General features: G+C 40.4%; 1 protein-coding gene across 2 annotated transcripts in view; it reads right to left on the reverse strand.

Moving 5' to 3' along the window:
* Nucleotides 1-3,868: 3,868 nt before the first annotated feature.
* Nucleotides 3,869-14,567, reverse strand: part of UBE2J1 (ubiquitin conjugating enzyme E2 J1) — a 52,139-nt gene continuing 41,440 nt past the window's right edge. For both annotated transcript variants that reach the window (XM_056566098.1, XM_056566099.1), the window contains exon 8: nucleotides 3,869-6,796. In XM_056566098.1, coding sequence (XP_056422073.1) covers nucleotides 6,527-6,796 — 270 coding nt within the window. In that variant the 3' untranslated portion in view covers nucleotides 3,869-6,526. The remainder of the gene's footprint in view (nucleotides 6,797-14,567) is intronic.

Genomic DNA, 14,567 nt, shown 5'->3' on the forward strand with positions numbered 1-14,567 from the left:
ATATGCCCCTCAGCCCCTGGACTATAACTCCCATCATGAACGGAGTCTTTCCATGATGGAAGTAGTAGTCATAACTTTCCAAAAAGAGTCCCGCAGCCGGGGAATGTGCAAGTGCCATCCCTCAGCGCTGAGGTACTACAACTACTCCCATCATGGGACAGTCTCTGTACCATGATGGGAGAAGTAGTCCAAGGGCAGAGGAACAGATCGAAAAGGGGTCTCACTCCTGAGACCCCCTGTGACCTTTCATGCTCTGCCCCCTAGTGATGCCATCATTAGGGGCAAAGCTACACAGTCCAGGCCTGACTCTGTTCTCATTATCCGTTTTGAATAATGGGAACAGAGCCTTTCTGGCAGTGTGTTCCCAAACAGGGAGACTCCAACTGTTGCTTAAAGGGGTATTCCAGGCAAAAAAAAAAAGTTTTCCACCGGAGTACCCCTTTAACCCCTTAAGGACTGAGCGATTTCCCGTTTTTGCATTTTCGTTTTTTGCGTAACCAATTGTACATTGTAATAAAACCTCATTTGTTCTGATACCCATGGCTAGATACTTTTATATTTTTGTACCACATAAAAAAAAATCTAAAACTTTTTGTACAAAATCAGTAATTAAAATTGCCCTATTTTGACCACCTATAACTTTTTCATTTTTCCTTATATAAGGTGGTATGAGGGAAAATTTTTTGCGCCGTCATCTGTACTTTTTATCGATACGACATTTGCATATATAAAACTTTTAGATAATTTATTAAATTTTTTTGGGGAATAAAATGTGACAAAAAAAAAGCAGCATTTTTTGACTTTTATTTTTACGTTTACGCCGTTCACCGTACGGGATCATTAACATTATATTTTCATAGTTCGGACATTTACGCATGCGGCAATACAAATATATTTATTTAAAAAAACAATTACGCTTTTTCAGGGTAAAATGGGAAAAACGGACAATTTTCATTTTATTGGGGGAGGGGATTTTTCACTTTTTTTTTACTTTTTATTTTCACTTTTTTATTTATTTATTTTTTTTACACTTTTTATGTCCCCCCATAGGGAACTATCTATAGCAATCATTTGATTACTAATACTGTTCAGTGCTATGCATAGAGCAGAGCAGGAGACACCGGGAGACGGACAGAGGCAGGGGAGGGGACCTCCACCATTACAGTTGATCGGATCGCCGTGGCAGCGATGCGGGCGATCCAATCATCTATTTTAACATGCGCATTGCTGCAGATGCTGTGATCTGTACTGATCACGGCATCTGAAAGGTTAATGGCGGACATCCGCAGATGTCAGCCATTACCGGCGGGTCCCCTGCTGCTGATAGCAGCCGGAACCTGCCATGTATGATGCGAGCACCGCTCCGATGCTCGCGGTCATACACAGGACGTAAATGTACTGGTGTGCGAAGTACCGCTAAGCCAGGACGTACATTTACATTCGTGGTCGTTAAGAGAATTCTGAAGTATGCATAAACTTTATTGGCAATTAATCAAATACAGAAAACATAACATTTTAGTCACATTAAAGTGACCTTTATCAGATTGTTGATTACTGCGGTGGTGTAGATATTATAAAGTAGAGGCAAGACACTGTGTGGAAAAGGCAGTAGTTTTTGCAACCTAGCAAGAGAAAGTTTTTTTTTTTTTTTTAAAGAAATATTTGGTAATGGAATGCAGGGTTCTCACGTAAGACTGACACGGCAACAACTGCACCTAATAGATTTATTAATGCTGTTTTACCTTACACAGCTTAAAACTAGACTAGGCATGCAGAATAAGCACCAACGTTATCACAGTAGCTCATGCTATGAAAGCTAATCTGGTGAAGGACAAGTATGCAAGTTTTTTGGTGCTGACCGAATCAGACTTCTAGCACATTTAGTTAAGTAAACTTCTTTCCTTGCAAGATTAACCACATTACATTTCTGTTCTGCAGGAAAGAAAAAATGCAGGGCATTCTATCCAACTGTATGCCAAAAGTTATGGCACTATATTTACTTTAAACTGATTGACAGGTAGTGTTCCAGTAAATAAGTATGTGAACAATCCCGCACGACTACATGCACAAATCTGTAAACGCGAAAGACGCACAAGAGGCGTGAGAGGAAAGCTCATAGAACAACTCACTGATTAGGGTTGTGCGTAAAGTGGACACAACACACATAAGCACTTATCAGAAGTCAACTCTTTCATTGGCTGCTGCCCTCCCCATGCGCTGAACAAAGCAAAATGCAACACCAAAAACTTCCTCCTCCACAGTCCAGACTCAAATGGGTTCTGCCAAATATAGCATGAGTGCTTTTATTGACATAATTAAAAACGTACAAACGTGTTTTGGAACCAAATTTGTTTCTTCAGGTAACCAACGGAACTAAAAGTTCAGAAACGTTCATTTTTAATTATGTGAATAAAAACACTCATGCTATACTTGGCAGGGCCCATTTGATTCCAGATTGTGGAGGAGGACGTTTTTGGTGCTACCTGCACAAATCTGGCTGCTGCCAACATATTTGTCATGTCCTGCGCTCCGGCCAGACACGCTGGTCGTGAGCGCTCTCCTCCTTCCCCCTCCTCCTCTGCCGGCCGGGCCAGGACTCGCATCGCGGGACACGCCCGCATGCGAATCCCAGCCCATCAGTTACCTCCGATCTCCACGGGTCCTTCTACTCTCTCTCAGCGCCGGCAAAAGTGCCCCTGCCACCTAGGGCCAGTACTCCCTTAATTATTGTTTTCACCTGCACCTCACTTATAAGTTTCTGCCCCTCCCTTCACTCCCTGCCGGATCTTTGTTGCCCTAGTGCCTAAGAGAAAGCATCCCTGTACTTCAGCTCATCTGTGTTTCTGACCCTTTGGTCCGTGACCTGTCCCTGCTTCACTGCCGTCTGCCAATTGACCTCCTGCTACGTTCTAGACTATGCTCCTGTTCTGCCTGCCCTGACCTACTGCTATCCTGACCATGAGTTGCTGTATCCCTCCTGTGCCTCGCATCACCTCAGCCACCTGTGTTGTCCAGTCGTGCCAGGGGTAACGACCTGGGTGCCGCACCTGCTTGTGAAAACCAGCGGCACCTTAGACTCCGCTCCCTGGCATGGCCCGCATCATCTGCCACACAGGTCCAGCAGATCCACTTCCTCCGTGAGTGTCCTGCCAACTGCCGTGAGTCTTTACATCAGATGCTAACAAACAAGCACAGTCTATGTATATTTAAAGGGATACTCGGCCCCTATCCTTTGCATAGGGAATAAGATGTCTGGTTGTGCGCGGCCAGCTGCTGGGACCCCCGACGATCTCTGTGCAGTCACCCGGCGTTCTGAACATTACGTTTCGCACGCTGGGTTTGGGCGGCTACATTCATGTCAGCGGCCATTTGGATAGGGGATAAGATGTCTAGGTGCGAAGTACCCCTTTAAGTAGAATTATCTAATATAAGACCTGAATCAAACTGTCTCCGGCTGTAGCACAAAGCACAAGGTCCACAACAGTTTACTGTATTTATTTCAGTTTCAATTTCCTAGTTTCAGTGAATATATGCAATACTTTTTTTCCTGAAAGAAGGCTAGTGACTAGTATTTGCCAACTTAATTATGTTTTTAAAGAACAGTATACCTTAGCAACCATTTATGGTAAAATGATTTGTGTGCACAGCTCCAATGCAGACATATGTGCTTTCATGGTAACCAAATACAAAGGCTGTCTAATCTAGTCCTATAACCACAATTTTACTAATACATTCGATAAGTTAGCAAAATGCCAGAAAAAACAGCTGTAGACAAAAAACGACTTGCTTCTTCCATTTCCGGGTTTTCAACATGTTGGCACAATAATGGAATAAAGGGAAAGGGTGTGAAATTAAGTGCAAACTAAAATGCAAACAACATTTTTTATTTATTGCTTATATATTTTTCAGTGAACAATTTTTTTAAGTCATTACATACAGCACATTATAACAAATGCCAATAATGAGTAAACAGTTATGTAATCATTTTAAATTAAAAAGCAAGATATACAGTTAAACATATTTGAAATCTACTGGATACTGATCACGTGATCCGTCAATGTAACACAAAATTCTGGCCCCATTCTAGAAAGACTAAAAAAGGAGATAAAATAAGGTATTCATGGGGTTTTAAAGGAAAACGTCAGCCATTGCTCATTTGTTCATCCTGAAGACACCAAGGTTAGCTATTGAGGGGAGATTTCTCAAGCTGTTGTACAATAAGATTCTCTTTGAAAGCAGAGCTCTAATTGGTTGCTATAAGACAACTTAAAAGGGTACTCCACTGCCCCAGCATTCAGAACAGTGGACGCAAGGATCGTGATGTCACGGCAACGCCCCCTCGATGCAAGTCTATGGGAGGGGTGTGTGGCTGCCACACCCCTCCCATAGACCTGTAGTGAGGGGGCATGGCGTGACGTCACGACCTCCACAGCCAGCGTTCAGAACCAAATGTTCCAAACACTGGGGAAGTGGAGTACCCATTTAATAGGTGCCCCCTCAGATCACATAATAAATCTGCTCTTACTATATTTAATGCTTTCCTACTCTGGTTGCAACTTTGTCTTTGTGACTGAAATTTTCCATTAAAGAGGGTTTTGAACTTTTATACAATCCTGAAAGATGATAAATATTTTAAGAAGGAAAACAATTGTGAAACTGAAACTTAAAACCCATGTTCTCAATGTTAAACACACTTTAAAAGGGGTCTACCAAAATAAGAATATTGATTGTCTACCCTCAAGAGAGCACGTACTCAAGTAACTCATAGTTCAATGGTGATATTAATGGCTACTATATGAGGAAACAGTAAAAAGATAATATTTATTTTTCCTGGTAAAGGTACAAATGAAGCAGGAAAAAAAATTATACTATGTACTATCTGCAACCAAGAAAGTTCTATCAGCTTTTTAAGACAGAGATGTAACAACCAGTTTACCATGCTAATTTTCCAAGGGGACTCCGAAAAATAAAAGCCAACTGGTTGGTATGGGCAACTATTCCACTTTTGCCTTATGCTAGTTTGAGAAATTTCTGTTTACTAAATATGTGAAGCTCATCTTGCATAAATAATATGTAATAAAAAAAAAAAGTCTGTGACAGAACTCAAGACATCAGCATGAGTCCCTAATAGAGTCCAAACTTCACCCCATTTAATAGCCCACCAAAGAGGGGGCGCTAAAACAAAGCACTCAGTAGGTCTGAGAAAGATTATAAGTCATACACCTTATGATTTAATTCCTAGAACTTGGTTGATCTAATGTACAACCAGAGATGGTGGTCTCACAGTTTAAATCCCAAAACTAAAAGCAAAATATGTTATTTTGTTCAAACAACTTTGTATCAGTAAGGCTTCTTTCACACTGACGTTTGTGCCCCTCAGTGTACCGGCAGTTAGGAAGATAGCGGGAGAAAATTTTTGGCATGTCACGTCTTTTTCTCACGCAATCATAACAGGACTTATAACAGACGTTAGAGGAATCCCATTTAAGTGAATGGGATCCTCTTTGCCCGTTATAACTCCCGTTTTGCTCCGTTACAATAACTGACGTTAGTGGCAGCAAAAGTAGGAAAAAAAAATAAGCCATTAATGTCCGTTTGTAACAAAGCAACGATATAGTGTAAAAAAAAAAAAGAAGCCTTAGCTGGCACAAAGTGCATACAAAACAATGCCCTTGTATAAAAAAAAAAAAAAAAAAATACTCATTTCTAAACAGCTTATAGTCATATATTCCAAAATTTTATGTGAAGAATTTGGATCAGTGTAGTTCTTAACAATATGTCGTGAAGATCACCTAGTACAGAGGCCCCAGGGAATTAATATTACTTGTTAGTTAACATTCCAAACAGTAACCTAATGCCCCCCTAAATGTATAGCTTTAAAGATTAAACTGTGCAGTAATATAAAACAAAAATGATTAAATAATTATTATTTTGTTATTTATAATAACAAAAAACTATGTAAAAGATAAGGTTGTGATATTATTTGTTCTAGGTAGCTCTGCAAGCCTCATATGGCACAGAATGATAGTTAGGAACATGCTGAGCGACACTCCCATAGTTTTTAAACAGGGTATCCCTAGCTTCCAGTCAGTTTCTTAGGATCTAGGTTTTCAAAGCCAGACTAGGACAGTGCCGTAGGGAAGCAACTTGGCAATAGTTCCATCCAGTTCAGGCTGCAATATCACTATCCAAGAAAGTGCATGTGCTGGAACACATGGGAAATTTGGGGAATTTGTTCTCAAATAAGGAAGTATAGTGTAAGTTTAAACTAGATTTCAGACTGAGCTGCAGCCCTTCATATAAAAGAGACATGCATCTGGATGTATGTTGTATCACTAACCATTTCCCCAGTATATATACTTAGCATCAACAATTCTGGTAGATGCCTGGCCACGAAAATTCCTGCAAATATGCCACAGTATACCATAAACAGTCATTAAATACAATCTGCAGCTTGTTTTAAAAACATACCCGATACACACTTTAATGACACACTTGTGTTATTCCCCTCAGAAGAAATCAAACATTATAGATCATAGTCAAAAATATATTCATTGGCTAAATACAGTCTACGGAAAAGAAGAGCTGCCAATGCAAATGTTAGTACAACTATAAGAATTGCTGATCCTGTGTTACTTCCATTGACAGCATTATGTTGAACTTCAATGAGGCCTGGGGAAGCTGGGTTTCTCCTTTGATGTGCTCGTCTCTGCCTAGGGCTCCTTGATGTGTTCACAGTGGGTGTTGACTCTGCAGCATCGTCACCCAAGTTGGGTTGACCTTCCTGAGCCTCATCCTGTAGAAGAGAAAAAGAGAGCTCAGTAAACAAGTACCATGGAGAGTACATAACAGTGACAAAACATGTCGAACCAGTACATACCAGAAAACATACCACAATTTATATAATATTGAAGTCAGCTATAACTTATCAAAAATATGACAGTATGCTTAGTATCCCCAATAAATGTAATACTGAAAACCAGATCTCCGCTTGAAGTCAGTCAAAAGGAACCTTCAAGCCTTAATTTCAGTGGATAACAATCAGACAGACAGAACTTGGTACAGATTTTTATCCACTCTAAGGTATGAATAAAAAGGTTCCTATTCAGTCAGCAGAGATCTTGAAAACTTGACCAAGGAATTAACTGTGCTTACGCTGGTGTGAAAGCGATAAAAAAAGCATGTACTCATCTGCTCCAATCGCACGCCGCCCTCATTTTAACAATGTCTGGTCCTGTTGCACAGCACTTCCTTGTCTGGGTCTTAAAACAAGCAAATGTCCGCTCAGCCAATCAGTGGTTGAGGTGGGCGACTGCTGTGGCCACCAAATGGCCACTTTTCTGTGTCGAATGAGAACAGAAAGTGCTGGGAAACAGAACCAGGTTCAGTCAGAACCTTGGTGGCAGAGTATTGGGGCAGGAGAGTACACATTTTTTTAATATTTTTATAATCTGAGCACATTTAACTCTGGGGAAAAAAAAAAAAACGCCCCAGTGAAACCCTCTAAAGTACAGATAGTATAGTATTGTATATGGCAAGTTGTAGAGTGTTTCATGAATAACCTTTTATTTCACAATATGTAGTACCCTTAAAACACAATATAAATACATGTAAAGCAAAGTAACATATGAATAAATAACTATTACTAGCCACAAATATTACTTGTAGGATGTCTGCTCATATTCCATATTGTGGAATTCCGTTAACTGCCGGTACGGTATGTGGAATGTGTGTCTCAGCTCAACCGCAGTGTATAGGGGAACCCTTATTCATTGCTGAGTTTTCTACATTTACACTGGTTATCTGTTCCAAATGCTTTGATCTGAGCTATAATTAATACTGTATATGTATTGGCCACACATGCAGAAGTCTAATCCTATCTGAATATATTACAAAATAATGTTTCACTGTTTATGATAATAACCAATAATTTTGGATGTCCAAGTGTATGGACTCTCTGTTCTATCATTTTGCTTCATGCATTAAGCAATACAGAATACTGCATAAACACAGTGGTTGTGCAACATAAGCCTATTGACATAGCTTGCTGAGAAAAAAGCTGGTCGTCCACTACGTCACCTATTACAAGGAAATTGTGTTTGTTCTTTGTGTAAGGCCGGAGCATTGAAAAAGGCCGAAGCATTGATTCTCTGCACTGATTATTGTGTGAAGTCGAGGATAGAGGGTATTCCCCCATTTACCAAGCCTGTAAAATGCGAAGCTGGTGGCAACAGATGGTCTGACGTTATTAGACGTGTTTTTGTCTATACCAATCCACGGGCCCACCACCGCTAAAATAAACAAATAAATAAATAAAGTGCAGCTTAGCAAGGATTTGAGCACAATTTGTCACTGAATTTAGATTGCATTTATAAAAGTCTAGTAGCAGCTGCCTTGGCTCAGAACCAGACTCCATGCACTCCCATAATGGATGTGTTATATAAGTACCACAGCCTAGGAGAATTAGGCAAATGCCAAATTAATACTTTCAATTATAAAAGCAGTATTATATAAACAGGAAGCTTTCAACAAATTTCATATCTGAGGAGAAGAAATTAAAGCCTGTATTTATCTTTGAGCTACCACTGTTTAAAAGTTCAATAGCATTAATAAAGTTGTATTATTGTTAATTACTTTTGTATAGTCTTTTTTTCCCTACAGGGTGTTATATTTATATAGAGAAAACAGAAAATTAAAGCAGGAATTAATTCCTTAATGCCCGATGATGTCATTCCGGAACAATGCCATACATTGATCACAAGGAGACATCTGTTACTGACAGACACATTCAGTACTAATGTACAAGGCCAAAGAAAACACTGATCCTGACTGTAAATTCTGATCCTGACGGTTTTCTGGTGACTGTGAGTTCTTTCTCACTGTGACTAATAATCTGAGCTAATTTACAAATATGTTTAACTTTCTGGCACCAGTTGATTTAAAAAAAAATAAATAAAAAATATGTAAATTATATATATATATATATATATATATATATATATATATATATATATATATATATATATATATGTGTTTTCCAGTGGAGTACCCCTTTAAGGATGTTAAAGCAGACCATAGATCTCCCCAGTTGTCTGTGCAGACACTGATGTATAGTATATACATATAAATATTTAGGGTGCTTTCACATGTAAATTATTCTGCGCATATTTGATGCACAAGATTTTAGGATGTAGATTTTATGCTGCACATTTCAAAGTAAGGCTGGGTTCACACCACGTTTTTTGCAATACAGTTCCCATATCAGGTTTTTGATGAAAAAAGTATTCCTCGAAACCAGACTACGCTATCAAAACGTGTGTACAAATTTTAACCCGTATACGGTTTGAAAAATTACGTCCGGTTGCATCAGTTTTTTTAAGAAAAAAAACATATATATGTTTTTCACTTTTCACTCCATTATGAATGAAGTTGCACTTGTTTGATTGAAATTCCAAGAACAAACTGTGCAAAGTCAAAAACCGTATGGTGCAAACCAATGGAACCGTACGCACATACAGTTCTGTATGGTTCCCATTGACTCCCATGTTTAAAAAAAAACGTATACGGTTTAATATGGTTTTTCACCTGGACCAAAAACCGTGGTAGGCTACGGCTTTGGTTAAAGGTGGGGAAAAAAAAAACGGACAAAACCGTAAATGCCGCAAAATGGATGCATCATTTGGCATATGGATTTTAATGGAGATTCAATAATATATATATATATATATATATATACACGGTTTTCAATACAGCTCCATACGGTTTTAAAATTGAAAACGTATACGGAAACTGTATTGCAAAAACGTGGTGTGAACTCAGCCTACGCTAAATGACTGAACACAGCTTCAAATCTGCAGCTTCAAAACCTGAGCATCAAGTATGCGCAGGATACTGTACAGGTCAATACACACTTAACAATACATAATGGCCCTGATTTACTAAGAGTGGAGTGTAGTTTTCTTTGTGGGTTTTAATTCCCTACAATTTTTTTGCCATGGTATTTACTAAGGTTTCCCTACATTTTTATTTTTTATTTTTTAAACACACAATCTGAGCTGTCAGGTTTTCCTCCTGAAATCAATCACATTTGCTGTGGAAACCTTAGTAAATATGTTGTTTTTTTGTGTGAAAATGTCGGGAACACGCCCCTTTTTTGTGACTACGCCCCCTTCCCTTGACTGCCACACCCCTTTTTGGGGTTTTCTTAGTAAAAATGGAAAGTTGGTAGGGTTTTTTTTTTTTTCAATTCCGGCACAAATTCTGTCGCACAACCAGACAAAACATGTCGGGTTTGCAATAGTAAATGAGGGCCAATGGGTATTACAGATAAAAAGGTTATTTCTATCACAGGATTAACTTCTCTGAATCAACATAAAAAAGTTATTTGAACATTTTGGCTATGTTCACACTTTGGAAAATCTCTGTGCGGATATTCCAGAGACTGCAGGTGCCAGCACAATATGCCAGTGCTAAGAACGCACAGGAATGCGTCGTCTCATAGATAGGTGTGCATTCCATGCAGTGTCTGCAGAAAGAATGAACAGGTACATTCTTTCTGTCAACACGGAAAACAGAATTTCCGTGCCGGACACATCTGGCACAGAAATTTTGCCATGTCCACCGTGCATCCTGCTGAATTGAACGGGACTCTGCTGCAGCAGAATTTCTGTACGGACATTCCAAGCAGAATGTCAGCATGGACATTCCAACGTGTAAACATATCCTTTGGAAGATGGACATAAATTAACCACAATATTGTACAAAACATGATATCTAAAAAGATATAATAATTTGAGACAATTTTTATTTATTCTTGCCTTATAAAGAGCCATAACTCTTATTTTCCCATCTACAGACCCATATGAGGGCTTGTTTTTTGCAGGAGCAATTGTACTTTTTAATGACATCCTTCATTTTACTAAATCATGTATTGTAAAATAGGAATGCACCTACCTAAGGAGTTAAAAAGGGAGGGGAATTCCCTTAAAGGAGTATTCCAGGAAAAAAAATTTTTTTTTTACCGTATATGCCGGCGTATAAGACGACCCCCAACATTTACATTTAAAATATAGAGAGTTTGGGATATAGTCGCCGTATAAGACTACCCCTTCTACCGCGATGTACAGTACCTTGTAGTTCCCCCTACATTAGGTAGGCAGCATGTTCCCCCACATTAGGTTGGCAGTTCCCCCACATTAGGTCGGCAGTTCCCCCACATTAGGTCGGCAGTTCCCCCACATTAGGTCGGCAGTTCCCCCACATTAGGTCGGCAGCTCCCCCACAATAGGTTGGGAGTTACCCCACATTAGGTCGGCAGTTCCCCCACATTAGTAGGCAGCACCCCCACAATAGTAGGCAGCTCCCCCACATTAGGTCAGCAGTTCCCCCACATTAGTAGAAAGCTCCCCCCACATTAGGTCAGCAGTTCCCCCCCACATTAGGTCAGCAGTTCCCCCACAAAAGTAGGCAGCTCCCCCCACATTAGGTCAGCAGTTCCCCCCACATTAGGTCGACAGTTCCCCCACAATAGTAGGCAGCTTCCCCCACCTTAGGTCGGGAGTTACCCCACATTAGTAGACAGTCCCCCCCCCCCCCCTCACAGACATACAGCCTCCAGCCATATACAATGTATGGCTGGAGGCTGTATGTCTGTACTGCCCCCACAGTGTTCTGATTACCGCTTCTCCGGCCCGGGGTCACCATCTACTGCTATGGACCATAGCAGCAGTCCCTGGCCTGTAGGAGCAGTGACCGGATCACTGAAGAAGATGACGCCCTGCATTCACCAGGCCCACGTCACATCACTCACCAGGCCCCAGCCGGCGTGCGTCCTCCTGCGATGGTCCTGCAGTCCTCCTGCGTCTCTATGGTCGCAGGAGGACGTCACTGACGTCCCGTGCGTACAACCATAGAGGCGGAGAAGCGGAGAAGGACCGCAGGAGGATGCGTGCCGGTCGGAGAATGGTGAGTGACCGGCAGACATCTCTATGTCCCGAGAAGATCTTTCGGGACACAGGGATGTCCGGCATAGGGAAAGCTATGATTATCTTCTCCCGTGATACTAAAAACCAGGGTGCCTCCAGCTGTTGTGTAACTACAACTACCAGCATGCCCGGACTGGCAAAGGCTGCCCGGGCATGCTGGGAGTTGTAGTTTCACAACAGCTGGAGACACCCTGGTTTTTAGTATCAGTAATTCGTTTTTATCTGCTCTGGCTGGCCCCCGCACACGAAAAAAAAAAGTCGGGGTTAAAAAGTCGTCTTATACGCCGGAATATACAGTAAATCAACTGGCTCCAGAAAGTTAAACAGATTTGTAAATTACTTCTATTAAAAAATCTTAATCCTTTCAGTACTTTTTATATGCTGAAGTTGTTCTTTTCTGTTTAAGTGCTCTCTGATGACACGTGTCTCGGGAACTGTTCAAAGTAGAAGCAAATCCCCATAGCAAACCTCTTCTACTCTGTGCAGTTCCCTAGACAAGCAGAGATGTCAGCAGAGAGCACTATGGCCAGACAGAAAAGAACAAGTCAACTTCAGCAGCTGATAATTATTGGAAGGATTAAGATTTTTTAACTTTCTGGAGCCAGTTGATATATAAAAAAAAAAAAAGTTTTTTCCTGGAATATCCCTTTAATTCCCATTCCTGTGTCTTTGTCTAGAATGACATGAATGTTGACATGGCTATAATATGTGCTCCACAGATGCCCACTACATGCCTTTATTATGTGCTCCACAGACATTTTTATTTTCTGTCTATGAAGCTGTGTGAGGGCTCATTTTTGGGCCATGATATGCAGTTTTTACTACTATTTTGGTAAAGATAAGACTTTTGTTTACTTTTTATTTCATTTTTCTTGCATGTGACCAAAATCCCCATCAGGCTATGTTCTCATCCGCACTGCAAAGCTCTGTTAAGGAGCTCTCTTATGGCAACTGATAACTTAGTTGGAGGAAGGGTATAATACCATACAACAATGGATCCCATCAAGCCCCAATCAATTTGAATACATTTGCTAAAGTACCGTCATTATAACAGAAACATCGAACAAAGCTTCCTTACTGAGCTCCAAATGCTAATGCGAATATAGCCATATGTGTTCACAGTGCAGGATCAGTACGGGTATATATTTTATTGGCACCCCTAGGGGCCGATAAAGAGGGAGGAATGATGTGACACAAGGGGGAAATTAAAGTTGGGCAATCATTTGGCATTACGTTCAGAACTTTATAGTGATTTATTTAACATTTAATTTCCCTGTAAAAATGAGGGTGTGTGTTATACACCGATAAATACGGTAAACAGTACAGAAGAACAGAATGGGAGCATATAATGTGAGGGTGGTCAATTAGCAAAAAAGAAAGGAAAAGGAGCCAGTCAAACTAACAAAGAACAGTGACCATATAGAGAGCAGTTTACACAATATTATGCAGCAAAACTATATGCAGGGAACGTCAAGAAGCAACAGAATATTGCCTGGACTTATAGGCTGTACATAATGCAGCTGAATAATAGTTTAATAGCGGAGTCAAGCTCCAATTAGGCCATGCTTGGAATCAAATGTTCCTTTTAGTGCCAGGAATCACTAGAGAGCAATTGGGGCACAATTTAGAGCCATACTATTCAAAAGACTACTGTGTGTAAAGTAAAGGCTCAGCTCTCGAGTCCACTTCATACATGGCAGATGTCACAATGGGGTTGTCCCATGAACAGTATGTATCATCTGAACACAGGATTAGTGATAAACGTATTGTGGTTTCTCTAGCATCAACAATCCATTTAATGTTTATAGGACTGATGGAGCTTTTTCAGGTTACATACATATTTTTAATTAAAAATACATCACAGTTAAACAATATTTAAAAAAAACACAATGTTACATATTTACCATTATTTGCAGTACTAAATGTTCTTTCCCGGGGTATTCCAGGAAAAAAACTTTTATTTTCTTCTTTATATCAACTGGCTCCAAAAATGTAAACAGATTTGTAAATTACTATTAAAAAATCTTAATCCTTTCAGTAGTTATCAGCTGCTGAAGTTGAGTTGTTCTTTTCTTTCTGACAACAGTGCTCTCTGCTGACACCTCTGCTTGTCTCAGGAACTGTCCGAAGCATTAGAGGTTTGCTATGGGGATTTGCTCCTATTCTGGGCAGTTGCTGAGACAAGCAGAGGTGTCAGCAGAGAGCACTGTTGTCAGACAGAAAAGAACAACTCAACTTCAACAGCTCATAACTACTGGAAGGTTTAAGATTTTTTAATAGAAGTTATTTACAAATCTTTGTCACTACAAAGACGCACTGCCCATTCAGAAGCCGACTTAACCTAAACCAGCGCTTATAGACCTGCTGCTCCAGCCGGGATTTCTATCCATATGACGCATTCACCTGCTTTTGATTCTACCTTACATGCCTGACATGCTGCCACCACCGCTAGCATTTCCACCAGATTAAGCCAGCGAGGGTCCAATATTGCAACAGCCGAACGCCGCAGCTACGGACCTCCGGCGTGGGAGCCATCTGCTATATCACCGCTCCCAAACTAAGCCGAAATCAACGCTCTGCTTG

This window comes from Hyla sarda, chromosome 3, assembly GCF_029499605.1.
Source record: "Hyla sarda isolate aHylSar1 chromosome 3, aHylSar1.hap1, whole genome shotgun sequence".
Taxonomy (NCBI): domain Eukaryota; kingdom Metazoa; phylum Chordata; class Amphibia; order Anura; family Hylidae; genus Hyla; species Hyla sarda.